Source organism: Lepidothrix coronata, unplaced genomic scaffold, assembly GCF_001604755.1.
Source record: "Lepidothrix coronata isolate B3197 unplaced genomic scaffold, Lepidothrix_coronata-1.0 Scaffold15, whole genome shotgun sequence".
Taxonomy (NCBI): domain Eukaryota; kingdom Metazoa; phylum Chordata; class Aves; order Passeriformes; family Pipridae; genus Lepidothrix; species Lepidothrix coronata.
Window position 1 is genome coordinate 4,563,114 of NW_016690195.1, and position 13,839 is coordinate 4,576,952.

At 34.9% G+C, this 13,839-nt stretch overlaps 1 protein-coding gene across 7 annotated transcripts in view; it reads left to right on the forward strand.

The window, feature by feature from the left end:
- Positions 1–13,839, forward strand: part of OXR1 (oxidation resistance 1) — a 227,932-nt gene that overhangs the window by 181,524 nt on the left and 32,569 nt on the right. For all 7 annotated transcript variants that reach the window (XM_017806367.1, XM_017806372.1, XM_017806366.1 and 4 more), the window contains 4 exons: positions 677–861; positions 3,928–4,712; positions 8,557–8,725; positions 11,745–11,907. In XM_017806367.1, the coding sequence (XP_017661856.1) occupies positions 677–861; positions 3,928–4,712; positions 8,557–8,725; positions 11,745–11,907 (1,302 nt within the window). The remainder of the gene's footprint in view (positions 1–676; positions 862–3,927; positions 4,713–8,556; positions 8,726–11,744; positions 11,908–13,839) is intronic.

Sequence of the window (13,839 nt, forward strand, 5' to 3'; positions counted from 1 at the left end):
CAACGTTAAAATTTTTCATACTCAAAGTTTAAAATCTACTTCATGTACTGCAGCAGTGTCATTGTGATTAAATCCATCCAAAGTTGCATCTCTAAAAGTCTTTAGTGCTTTTTATTCTATTTCCATTCTCTAAACATATTTGTCCAATCAGTTAACAGGTCCATTAAGTTAGAATGACTTGTAGTGGCTACTGTGTTATTTTTGTGTAAAGAAAATGAAGATAAATGGCAGTTTTTGAAGGTCTCTCTTTTTTTGTTCTCCGATTAAATAGCAGAAAGTGAGAAGAGTTACGAGTCAAGTTTTAGATGATGCTTGAAATTGCTTGCAGACCTACCAGTTAAGCCCTGTGGTTGTCTGGGAAGGATGTCTCCTTACCCTCAGAGGAGCTGTTTAGTGTATTCATTAGGGTGCAAGGGTTTCTTATTTTACTAAAACCAGTTATTGATTAGTTGGGAGGAACAAAACTTTTCTCTGGGGAAAATAGGAGGCATTAATTTGCTTCCTCAGAAAAAGTTACATTTCTACATTACTGCAAAACATAAGAAACTGTATCAGGTTACCTAAATTTAAAGATGCTTAAAAAAAAAAACAACATACTTTTTTCCTACCAAAAAGATGGAGAAGAAGCTGAAATATGAAGGAGAAAAATTACCACTTCTTTTCCCTCTCATTTTAGGGTACGGTCAATGGTGTGCTGCTAGTGACGCCAAATAATATAATGTTTGATCCTCATAAAATGGATCCTCTGGTCCAAGAGAACGGCTGTGAAGAATATGGCATCATGTGTCCAATGGAAGAAGTGATGTCAGCTGCTCTATATAAGGAAATTGTGGACAGCAAAATTAAGGATTCCTTAAGCATGTAAGATAGAATAGTATTTGTAAAGCTTTGAGTAAATTTGAACTGTAGCCATATGTTGACCATACAAAAGCAGCAAATGAGTGTTTTCCTTGTTTTCTTTGTTAAGAAAGAACATCAAAGTTTGACTTGGAAAGACCCTATAGAAAAGTGCAACATAAAAAGTCTTATGTGTGAATCTTCATTGTTTGCCATTTTTCACTTGCTTCCCAAATGCTTGTTCCTCTGACAAATGGTTATAGACTCATTTTCTAAGATTTGTGTATGTTTTCATGGGACTAAGAATATATTTATTCCCTTTTGGGCTAGAGGAGGGGCCACATATTCACCTTTAGGTGTAGCCTTGTTTGGTGTAACAACAAATTTGCATCAGTGAGCTAAACTGGTGCTTAGCCTGGCAGGCATTTAAAACCGACTTTAAACAGCATTATTAAAAATCTTCATTCAGTTCTCTCTGTTGCCTAATTTTTATACTGTTCTCAGAAGTAGGATAAATTCTGTCTTTAAAAAACAAAAAGGATTTAAAAAAATAATCAGGTAAAGGCCCCCTTTTACCTATTTCAGCTCATAAAGCACAAACATTTGCACACTACCATGACTATCTACCTTTAACCAAGGTAGAATTGTCTAGGTGTATGAGTGTAAATCTGTTTACTTGATGTGTAAATCTTAAATGCAGCTATTTTAATTAAGGTGTAAAGATATTTAGAACTCTGAAAAATACCATTTTACAGTTCTTATAGGTAATACGCTAAGCACATCTTTCTTGATAATCTTATTACTTCTGGACATCCAGATATTTGAGTTGCCTCCTACCATTTTTAAGTTCAGTTTTGGCATAGACCTGGTAGAGAACTGGTGTCTTGGCTGCCTGAAGTCATCTGTCTGTTGAAAGAGCAACTGAAGTACATATTGCTGCAGAAGTACTTTGGGGCTTTTGATACAAAATGGGGATGTCTTCAGCATGATTGCTTTTCTGGAAGTTTATTTTCCAGAATGAGTTTTAAAAAGTTGCTCACAGTTCCTACTTCAGTTGGTGTACAGTGGAAGGAATAAGATAATGAAAATTAGATGACTCCTTTTAACCTACCTGTCTGAATCATAATACTGCAGTTGCAAGACAACTTTTTTTCTAGCATGTTTAGCTTGTTAATGACTTAGTAATTACTTACAAATCTAGCTTCCATGACCTGTTGATTTTTGTGCTCCTGTAGCACATATTTTCTGTTTTGTTTATAATATGAATTCATATGGAATGAAAACATGTCTGTTTAATAAAAGGTCACACTGTGCGTTCAGAGCCCTGTATGTCCAATTCGATGTATCTTTCATGTCAACTTTATAAACTATTAGATAAAATACTTCTAGCATTTTCTTCAGTCCCAACACCTTTTTACTGTAGCCTCACAAAAATTTTGAGGCATAATTGTAAATTTGAGGGAAAATAAAAATCAAATTTCTCAAGTCTGTAAAAACAGAAGTCCCGACAGCTACAGCTAGATCTGACAAGACCTGTATCTTGAGGTGTTTTAGACTTAAATCATGTTTTCTCGCTGTTTTTTTCCTAAATATTCCACTGTTACAATTAACCCTCTTTTCTCCCAATTTTGCCAACTGTCAAACCTGCTTACATTTGGGAAAACCATCTTAGTATTCAGATTATTGATATGGAAAAGGATTGTGAACGCAATGGATTCTTTGGTTCTTAAAACTGCAATTTTGTGTTGTGTGGTTTCTATATGTAAGCCACAATCTGTGCTGAAACTGGACAAAAAAATATCTGACCACATACAGATGTCTTGGGGTTTTCATGAACCTTAGGTTGTGCTTGTATAAGAGCACCTATTACCAGCACAATCCTGAAAAATCTAGGAAATGGCCCAGTCTAATAGGTAATAAATTCTAAAGTCTAACCTACATGCTTTATAAGCAGAATTACTCAGCAGTAGCAGCATAATATCGGGTTCCACCTTAACACTTAGATAAGAGGGTGCATAAGCTTCTCAAAAACATCCTGAATTTCAGCACTGTCTCACTAATATGACCTAACTGAATAAAGTTTTGTAGAACAGTAGAGTGAATATATTATCCTTCAAGATACATGATTAGGATACAAGCTTCTTAGAAGTGTTTAATAATAGGTAATGGAAGAGGTGATGGGCTTGTGATAGCAAGGAAATTGAGAACTCTAGTCAAAATAAATATGAGAATTTATGAAGGTTGTGTACTGCTCATGTTTTTTTTTTTTTGATAACAGGGGAAAAGCTTGAGTTCTGTAGATGTAGTTGAACATGTTCACAGTACCATTCTAGTTCTCCTCTTCTAAAACTCATAGAATTTCACGTTAGCTCATCTTGAAAGGCAGGTTTGAGTAAGACTATTTGCTATGGGGAAAATAAGTTTCTATGCTTGCTTTTTACTTATGTTATTTATCACATCTTCAGTTGTACAAGTAGTTTGGGATTTATTTTACCAAACAATGGTATCTTCAAAGTTAGGTACCTGCTGAAGACCTGTTTTAGCAGATATGCCATGGGCACAATAGTAACATCTATGTTGATGGTTCCTGTTGTTCTGCATTAACTGGCTCAGATAGCTAAGGTTAGACCAGATGACTTCTGCCATTCACTTCTTACCTGTGAGCTAGGTGACAACTTCCTCATAGAGTGGGAGAGATCTGTACAACTGTACTGGCCTCTTCGGTAGACAGAACTTAAAAGATTGTGGATGGCTTTTACCTTTAGAGGTTATGGTTGTGTGTTGTTTTTACTTTGGCGTTTATTTTATTTTTACACTTTAAGTGCCTCAAACAATCTAGTTGGTTTCACAGGAGAGCTTGTCCTTGTGTAAGTAGTGTCATGGACTTGGAAAGTCCTAGCGATGTCATGCTGGCAAAAGGTCTGCTATGTTTACTGTTACAGTGTTATATTTTATGCTTGTATATTACTAATGCTCTGGATTAAGTTGTTTTTTGGAGTTTGTTTTTTAAGAGCTTAAACTAAACTTAATAAAGAAATGAGCTTGATATAAAAGGTAACTGTTATAGCAACATTCTTATTTGCCCAACAGAGATGTAGAACAGCTGTCAGTAAGAGAGCATTGCCATTCCAAGAAATCTGCAAAGAGCAATACAGATGAAATGGATTCCAGGATGCGGGATACAGGCAATGACAGTGCTAGTACTGCCCCAAGGAGCACAGAGGAGTCTCTTTCAGAAGATGTATTCACAGAATCAGAACTCTCTCCGATACGTGAAGAACTTGTTTCTTCAGATGAGCTTCGACAAGATAAATCTTCTGGAGCATCATCTGAATCTGTCCAAACAATAAACCAGACTAGTGCTGAATGTTTAACAGTCATTTCAGACTCAAATGAAGCTGCCAGTGACTTAAAGCCCAGTGCTGAAATGGCTGTAGGTGTTAAACAGTTTGGTACCCACTTAAGTTCAGAAAGTGCTAAAATGTCTATAAAGGGGGAAGGAGAACCTCCTGAAAATACTACAGATGTCCCCCAGCAGTCATTGCAAAGATCACACAGTAGTGAGGAGCATGGCAAAGAGGCAGAAGTTGACAAGGATCAAGGTTCCTCACTAGGAAAAGAACCAGATAATGAGAAGGAAGAGGAATGTCCGCCTTGTGAAGATACCACAGACTCTCAAAAGAAAGACACAGCTAACAAAGGAAAAGTAGTGGGAGAGCAAACTCAACACTCGGAGACAGAAGTTGAAGAACTCCGCAAGCTCTGGAAGACCCACACTATGCAACAAACAAAACAACAAAGAGAAAACATGCAACAGGATTCACAAAAAGAAATTAGTCAGAAAACTGTATCTGCAGGAGATGGGCGGTTAGAAGGTGAGTCAATGAGTATTTATGGATACAGTGTTAGCCTTTGGATTGACAAAGTATCACCCTACAGTTCAATAGAATTTTTGCACTTGGTTTTCATTCTGTGTGACACATCTCCCCATGTATCAGTTATATTTCTCATTAGCTTGAAGATACACCAAAGCTAAACGACCTAAAGTAGTGGAGAAAATATTGCTCAGGAAACTGAAAACACAGATAACTTTGTTACTGTAACTTTTTCTCATTGAAATTGTATTTCTGGTCATACTAAATCACAGTATCTTTCTAGGGGAGATTTAAACAAGCCTATAAAATCAGGTCTATGATACCTTGGTCACAGTTAAAAATGTTCTTTAGCAATCAGCTAGCTCTCACTTAAATTTTGATCACAGTGTACATGTATGTGAATGAATTTTGGGGACTGAATTGGTTATTTATGGCATGTCTGCCTTGTGATTAAGATTTATGGTGTGAGCAACAAACACCAGAGTCTTAACACCGGGTTTGATACTTTAAGAATGTTATTTCACTTGCATCTTGTTGTACTTCATGATGACTAGAACAAGGTTAAGCATCCAAAAAACATTTCTCAAGACAAATAAGACCTAAATGATAAGAAACTAATGGTATGGATACAGGGAACAACTAGGTTTTATTTCTTGAGTACCTTTTTTCTTTTGCAAAGGTCAGGGCCTGGAATTATTAGTTGGAAGTTATCCTGAAGGTCTGTTGAAGTTTTTCATATTGAAAAATGCTGTGCCTTTAAGCAACTTAAATATGCTTCTGTATGTATTTGATTTTGCTTTTTAAAAAATTCATAGGTCACTTTCTGATGCCTTGCTATCTTACTAATGGAGATAAATAAACTAGTTGTTTTAATTGTGCTATATTTTGAGGGCTAGAAAAAAATCTGTTTGTGTGTGATAGGCATTAAAGATATGTGAAGTGCATTTGAAGGTCAAATTTTTTATGTTAATAATTAAAAGTCGAAATTATATTTAATAGAAAGGCATACTCTTTGGTTGATAGAAATTTGTCTTACACTTCAGAATCTGGTATAATAGTTTTTGTTGGGTTTGTCTTCATTTTGGTTTTTTTCTTCTCTTATTAAGGAAGTAACCAGATTTTGAAATTTGAAACAGATTAATTGTTGGATCATTCTGTAATAAGTTTGACTTTTATGCCTTAAATATTAAAAGTAGTCTTCTGGCAAATATGTCAGCTAGCAGTAGTTGCTGATTGTGACTTATAAAAAATGCAGGTACTAAGTGTTCTGTGCTGCAATTGCTGCTTTTCTTACAATTGAATATTATTTGTAATTTGGTTGCATTAAATGCTTTAGTTTCTGGTTTTCTGAAATATTTTATCATAATAACTGCAGGTTTTTCATGTGTTATGTGATCTGTACACTCACGGAGTATATACACAGATAACCAAATAGTGTCTGCATACAGTCTCACAGAAGAGTGCTAGAAACCTGCACATGGTGTTATGGCCTCGCTCAAGTTTGAGGGGGTAAAATAGAAAGAAAAAAATTAAAAAAACAAAGGTTCCTTTTTGGAGATTTGTACCAATTACTTCAGTTCAACTTGAGTAGGAATTATTACATGTTTGTTATTCTTGCATGCTGTATTAGCAGAATGCAAATAAACCAGTAAATTAAGAATTAATATTTTGCAAGCTAGATAGATTTGGTGAAGCTTCTACAGGTACAATTAAATAGAACCGAGGTAAAAGCATAGATCTGCTGTTTAACTCTTGAAAGCCATCAGACTAAATATGAGAGATCTATTAACAGTAGGACACTAAAAATACTAGGTCATTTAAAATTTGACATACCATAAACACAGTCAGAATAAAACTCTGAAGTAGTCATACTATGAGTTTTGGATCATGAAGTTACCTAGACGGTCTTTTAATTTCTTTTATACAACAAGGACTTCATTGATTTTTTTTTTATTTTTTTTTTCTGCTGTGGGATTTTTGAGCATTTAGGGTTTCGGGAACTACTATTTTTTGATCTTTGCAGAGGTCAAATGTTTCTGAGTTTGGAATTAATGATCTATTTCTTCTGAATATTGAACAGATGACACAATGCAAGTAGATAATTGTGAGTAGACTAGAATAACTAAAAAGGTCTCTCTTGTATCTGTTTTTAATTCTTTTATTACCCAGGACTCTGTTATACTCTCCTATTTTTACGGACAGTTATGTTAACCTCTGGACTGAAATAAAGCTAGATGTAGTTGGTACTTTGGAGAAACTGTAATGGTCTATAGTTTTCTGTGTGTATAAACAAGCTGAAATACCATTAATGACATGTCTGTTTGCTGCTTAGTCAGCTAAGTATTTGCAGAGATTGAAGGGAAAAATAAGAAGCATGAGACACACAATAGCCATTGCTGAAATCTTTTCTCATTAAGTCTATATCAAATATACAAGAATATATTGGAGAACACACCAAAAAAAAGAGCATCTTAAATAGCTCTTTTGAGAATTAGGGGTAGGGCTAAATTGTTTGTGTTTATTCTGTCTCCTAGCTGGAACTATAAAATCCCACTTCTCTGAGCTCAGGGAAGTTCTAAACTACTGTATTTGAAGGACCAAAATATCAGATATCAGGTCATTTTAGGAGTACTTACCTAACAGTGCCACAAAGTTCATGTGCCATGAAACCATCTTTTTTGTTTCTTTTTAGTGGTGTTTTTGGTTAATCTGACAATTTACCTTTGAACATACACATTTATAAAATACTTGCAAATAATGCATGTTATGACTAATTTACAATACTGTATAAAGCAGGTATAATTCTAAAATGTTGACTGAAAATTAGGAGGCGCACATTTAAATAGTTGCTGGGAAAAATATTCTTTTGGGGAGCAATGCTATTCTAAACTCTTTGCTGAAAATCTGATTGAGAAAAGATACAGTAGCAATGTTCATAGATGAAGAAGGTGATGTGTTCTGTGCTTTGTGGATCTTTGGTCTGCATAAAAACTGAAGGAGAATTTCAACTGTAAAGAAAAAATGAGTGTCCTAGGAAACTGGAACACAATCTATATGTACATTTAATACCAGAGCTAGGATAAGTCCTTTGTTGTCATAACTGATGATCAGAACTCTTAAATTTATTCTTTCCTTCCTTCCTTTATAAAAATCTCTTTTGGCTGGAGGATTTGGGCAATTGATCTAGTAAAGAAACAATTTTAAGAAGGCTTCTTCCTTTACCTTGTGCTGACTTTACAATCCAGATCTTGAGAGTAATCATATAACTGTATTAGTTTAATTAAATATACTGCTGGAGGGAGAAATCTGTACTGTAACATCCAGTATACTTCATCCTGAGATGGTGTTCATGCCATTGAGCTGTTTGATATAGCTAATAAAGTAAAATTAATCCTGTATTAGTAGTGTTAGAACTTTTCCTGTTGCAAATGAAAAGTAATAAACAGGTTTGACATGTATGAATCAAGGCAAAGTACATATGTAGAATCATATCTTTTGCATGTATGTGGTGTATCTGTTTAATAGTGGGAGGGTTGTCTGATTCAGTGATGAGTGGAATGCTTTGAGAATACCTTCTGAATACTTTCAGTCATGGATGAAATACTGTCATAATGGGATCTCCAGAAATGAATGTAACAATTGTTGAATGTGTTGTACTCTGAAGTATATTCTGCTGATGCAATTGACATAACAGACAAGTGATTATTACTACTTATATTACCCTGTCTCCCATTACTTGTTTATATGTGTCCTATATACCTGTACTGCCTAATACAAAATTAGTTAGTGATTTTGTTAAGCTTTTTTGTACACTGTGGATAGCTTACTTTTTCTTTATTAACAGGGTCTTCAGTTACAAAAGAGAAAAGACGACATCGATCTCACAAGTTTCTGCTTCTCAGGGTTGGAAAACCCATGAGAAAAACATTTGTTTCTCAAGCAAGTGCATCAATGCAACAGTATGCACAGAGGGACAAAAAACATGAGTACTGGTTTGCTGTTCCTCAAGAAAGGTAAGGAGGTAAACTGTAAAAATCAACACTTCGCAATAGGTCTCTGAGCTTCATTTTTCTGCACCATTCAGAATTTTTCAGTGACTGTGTCTATAAAGCATCACAAAAACAGGTCAGCATCTGAGGATATTGTTGATTTGGTTTGTTTGCCCCTGGAATACCTCATTTCCTTACTGAAATTTACTGATTTACTTGAGTTACTTGTAGATTCTGCCAGTAGTTTCTCATGGTATTATTTAGGCTTTTGTTTGTAGCAAGTAATTACTGAAAGATTCAAGTAAGTGAATCTATGTATGGTGGAGGAAGTGAGTTCTGCAACAAAGTTTTTTATTGTCATTACCTCTGCTTCCCGTTATTTAGAAACTTCCTAAAAATTCTCTCTACTTCTTAGAGCTCTGAGTTCAGAAGAGCTAGTTGGGGCCCTTTTGTTTTATCTTCGTATATGGAACATGAAACCTTTCCAGGAAGCAAATTAAGTATGTCTGCTGGAAAAATATCTAAATTTTTTGCACTCAAAGACATGACATGTCTATGCTCACTTGTACAGTCTTGTGTTCTGAAATGATCTTTATTAGGAAACTGTGGCTTATTTTCAACTTGAATGTGATTTTTGGGGTTATTACATCCTTGACAAAGAGTGGGGGGAAAAGAAAGAAACAAAAAGCTATCATCTTGTATAAATACTTAATCACAATGATGAAGTCACTTTTCCATCTTTTCTTTTGAGCTGAATGGCATAGAATGTCCAGTTGAGGCACTGCAGTTGAGGACAGATATGGATCAATTGGAAAGAGCCAGAGGAAAACAGCAAGACTAATTAATGCCTAGAAAGTGTAACATATAAAGAAAATTAGAAGTAAGTGGGGTTCTTTAATCTAAAGGAGAAAAGGTTGATTACAAACATAATCATTTCATACTTAAGTTGGTTGCGACAAGAAAGGCAGTAGTCTTTTTTTCATGTCCTCTGTGAATAGAAATGTGTAGTGGACTGAAGTTACATCAAAGTATTCGAGTTATCCAACAGGTAGAAATGAGTCTACGCTAGTACATCACTAGTCCACTTTTAAACATCACTCCTGCTTCCTCTTAAGTGGAGGAGATGATGCAAATTCTTGAGTCAAATGTCTTGTAGCACTGATTCTGATGTAGTTAATCCTGTCTGGGCCAGGTATCCTCTTGTCATTACAGTCAACTCAAATTTGCTTGTTCTATCAGTGTCATATTTAATTTGAAAACTGATAAATGTTTCACATATGGCAATGATGTCTAGCTCAGTTGATTAAAACGTTTATTGTCTCTTTGGTTCATTTTCTAATGTAGCAGAGCAAGTACTTATCTTCAGCAAAGGCAGAGTTTATTACCTGTTTTGGAAGATGGTTCTTAGTTTGCAGTCTGTATCTGATCTTGGAAATTACTCCACCTATAAAAGGTCTCTCTCTAATTGCATGGAGAGTATAGTACCAGTTCTTTGTTCATTTATTGTGTCCTGTGTTTTTTGTACACAAAAAGTCACATGTCCTCATATTGGGTTGTTTGTTTTCTTAATTTGGTGTTAACCTTGATGAATGCTACTGTGCGCAGGTAAAAACATTTAGTGTCAATCCAGTTGTCTTCTTCACCTAGTGGTAGGAGAGAAAAGTCGGTATCTGACAACCTGCATTATTTCAGTGTTCTTAGTGTCAAATGAGCTAGTCTGGGAAGAAGCGTTTAAGAGTTCCTTAAGCATCAAGCTTTGTGGGTCTTTATTTTTAGCTGCTGTAATTATACACAACTCCAAGTTCTTGAGAAGTGCTATGACATCTTAAAATTGATACCTCATTCAGTGCATGAGGAGTCTGCATCTTCTTGTTTTGACTTCTGTAAAAGAATTTATCTAACTTCATGCATCTGAAATATTTTACACTCTCTTACTGCCAGAGAATTTTTTTTTGCTTTCATCAGTGTTGTCCAGGAACCTTAATTTTAACAAGGGTAACTGATTAACTGACCCTGGTTAGAGACTCTTACTACACACCTGTGTGCAACATCCCTTTAGGCAGAGGCAGATGAAAAACAAAACTGCAGTTTTTTGCAGAGAAACTGCTCTGTATCTCTTGGTATTCTTCCACTATTCAGTTTTGCAAGGATTTAGTAAGGGGAGGGGGGGAAGACTGTTCAAATATTGTTCTGTAGGCTAATCCAGTATGCAGATTGACTGTAGTCAATATCTCTGAAGAGAGACATAAGGAATAGTCAAATTCTTGTAACCAAGCCATAAAGCTCTAACTCTGAGTCTCTTTTCCACGATGAAGAGATACTAGTGGATTTGTTGCAGGTCCTTTTTCTTAGTGTTCTGTCTGTGCACCTACAGGAAATATTTAAACAGTACAAACTGACATCTATTAGGATTACAAATAACTTTCTTCTGTGAATTTGGGCATTTTACTCTTCCAAACTGGAAAACCATGCCATTTGTGGCAGGTAACTTAAAAGGAGGTAATTTTGAATCGTGGTACTTAATGCAGTCAGAGTAGTCTGCATGCTTTCAGTCTTATTCCCTCATGTCTGTAATTCTCATAATCTGTATAATTTTGGTTATGTGTCTTGGGAATGTTCATCTCTTCTTCAGGAGCAGGGAAAACAGACATGCAGGCATCTTTAAATTCCAATTTTGTTTGTTCTTATGTAACTCTTTTTAAATAAAATAAAAAATTCTTGGTGTTATATTTTGGAAGTTATTTCAGTTGTAAGCAGAGGTTTCCAACGGGACAGAAGTGGTTGAAACCTGTACTTGAATATGAAATCACGGTTAATACATTACCAAATTGCTTCCCGTTTTTCCTCCAGTGTCAGTTTCATATAATTAAAAAGAAAAAAAAAAAGAGCTAATTAGTTCTTTTCAAATATATCTCTAATACCTAGTGAACCATGAAATAGTAAGTATTTTCATTTTAACCTTAAATACTTCATGTTAGTAGACAGGATCCAAAAGATCACAGAACTTATCTTTCTTCTCTGTATCATTATTTGACTTCTCTAGGACAGATCACTTGTATGTCTTCTTTATCCAGTGGAGTCCAGAGATATATGCGGAAGATACTGGGGAGTCTCTTCGGGAACCTGGATTTATAGTGGTGAAAAAGAAGGAAGAGCCTGAAACTAGTGAAGAATCTACTACTGAAGATGCTGCTAAAGAGTGGGAGGTAAGGAAGAACAGTGTCAAATATTATTTTAATATATTCCAATGAAAGTATTAAAAAAGATAGTGTTAAATACTGTCAGAGAAGAAAAACAAAAGCAGTGTGCTATATTAGTCTGATTACTGTGATCATGACTGTTCAATTTATGCTATCCTAATGCTTTGCTCTAACATCAAGTCAGGGCAACATTTCACAATTGCAAGTCGTTTTTGCGTGAAGCAAATTGTAACTTAAAACTCCAAGTGAAAAGAATGTGAGTACAGCAAAGAAGTTGCAATTTTGTTGAAGCAGACATAATATTCAGTCTAGTAAACTGACAGTTTTCTGATACTTATTATTGTATCTAGAATGTTCAGTATTTATTGGTAAGACTGAAAAAAGGGATGGAGCAGCATAAAAGGAAAGGAACATCTATTAATGACTTGTTTCAATAATTCACTAATTAATTTTTCACTTTTAACTTCTTTGTGCATTAAGACACTGTTGAATGAACTTTAAAAATAAATTGTAACTGGAACTGTCTCAACTTTTTTTATAACAAACACATTTCTCTCATGTGAATCTGTGTCCACTGTGCTTCTATGGACACATCTTTACATGTCTACATGGTTTTGTTTTGTAGTGTACATACAGTTAAAGCACTTGTAGTCTTGTGCCTTCAAGTCTTGGTCAAAAGTTTGATGATTCTTGTCATATATATATATATTGTGGAAGTATCCCATCAGCACTGTTTGAGTCTCAGGACAGCAATTGCCATCTCTGACTGTAGACTGATCTTCTGTTTTTTCTTCCCCCTACCCCCACCCTGCAATGGAGCACATTGAAATTAAGGAAGTCTACACTTACATTTTCTGTAGAGGGTAAAAGAAATTTTAAAGAACTGTAATAGTCTTAACTACAGGTAGTAGTTTTCTTCTTAGCTCCAAAATGTAGAATCATAGAACTCTGACTTCCAGCTTACTTACGTGAAGTATTAGACTGTGGCTGCAAAACACTCTCTACAGCTCAGTAATTTTGCAGGAACCATATTTGCTTTCAGACATGGAAATTAGTATCATAAGAATATGTCTTCTGAACCTTCATATTTTCAGCATATGTTTTGCTTGAGTACTTTTACCAGCAGTTATTTTGGTGTTGACTCCTGCTCAAAGCCTTTATAAGTGTTTGATGTTTTGAAACTTGGCCTTTTGGAACATGGGGGTCAGTGAAAAGGGATCAATATTATGGTTTAGAGCACAGTATGTCTTTTTTAATGAGCTCTTCAGTAACTTAGCACCTTAATATAATTACAGAATAATTTTCACAGAAAATAGTGAAAATTTTTATTCATGATTAAATGTTGTAAGTTTTTAGAAGCTATTTCTGAAGATATTTGAGGCAATCCATTTTCTGCAAGTACTAAAAATCTGTAAGTTATTTACCATAGGATGAAGCCATGGCTTAAGCCTTTATTTAGGTCTTCTCTGGAAACAGTTGTAGAAGACATATTTCAAAAATATTGTAATTTCTGTGTTATGTGACATTATGTCAAGGTTGGTTTCTTAATATTATCAAATAATTTCTGGATTTAGAAGTTAGTGTGATTAATGAAATGGTTAACTTGATAAAAAAGATGTTATGCAAATACAAGAAATATGGTAATGTGGTCTTTTGTGCATTTTGACTTGAGTAATGTGACTTCCTCTGACTGATTTCTAGCACAAATCTGAAAGTAAAAACTAACTTTTTAATTGGAGATGTTTGACAGTACGAGATGGTTCAACTTGTCATCACATAAAACTGCATTTAGTGGCTTTTAACATATGCTAGAAAGTATCAGTAAATACAGGACACTGTAGCTGTTGTCATACTCATTACTCCCATTGAATTTCAGTCATTATTTTCAATCAATATACTTCCTTCCTTTAACCCAACAAGCTTTTCCTCTGTCCGTTT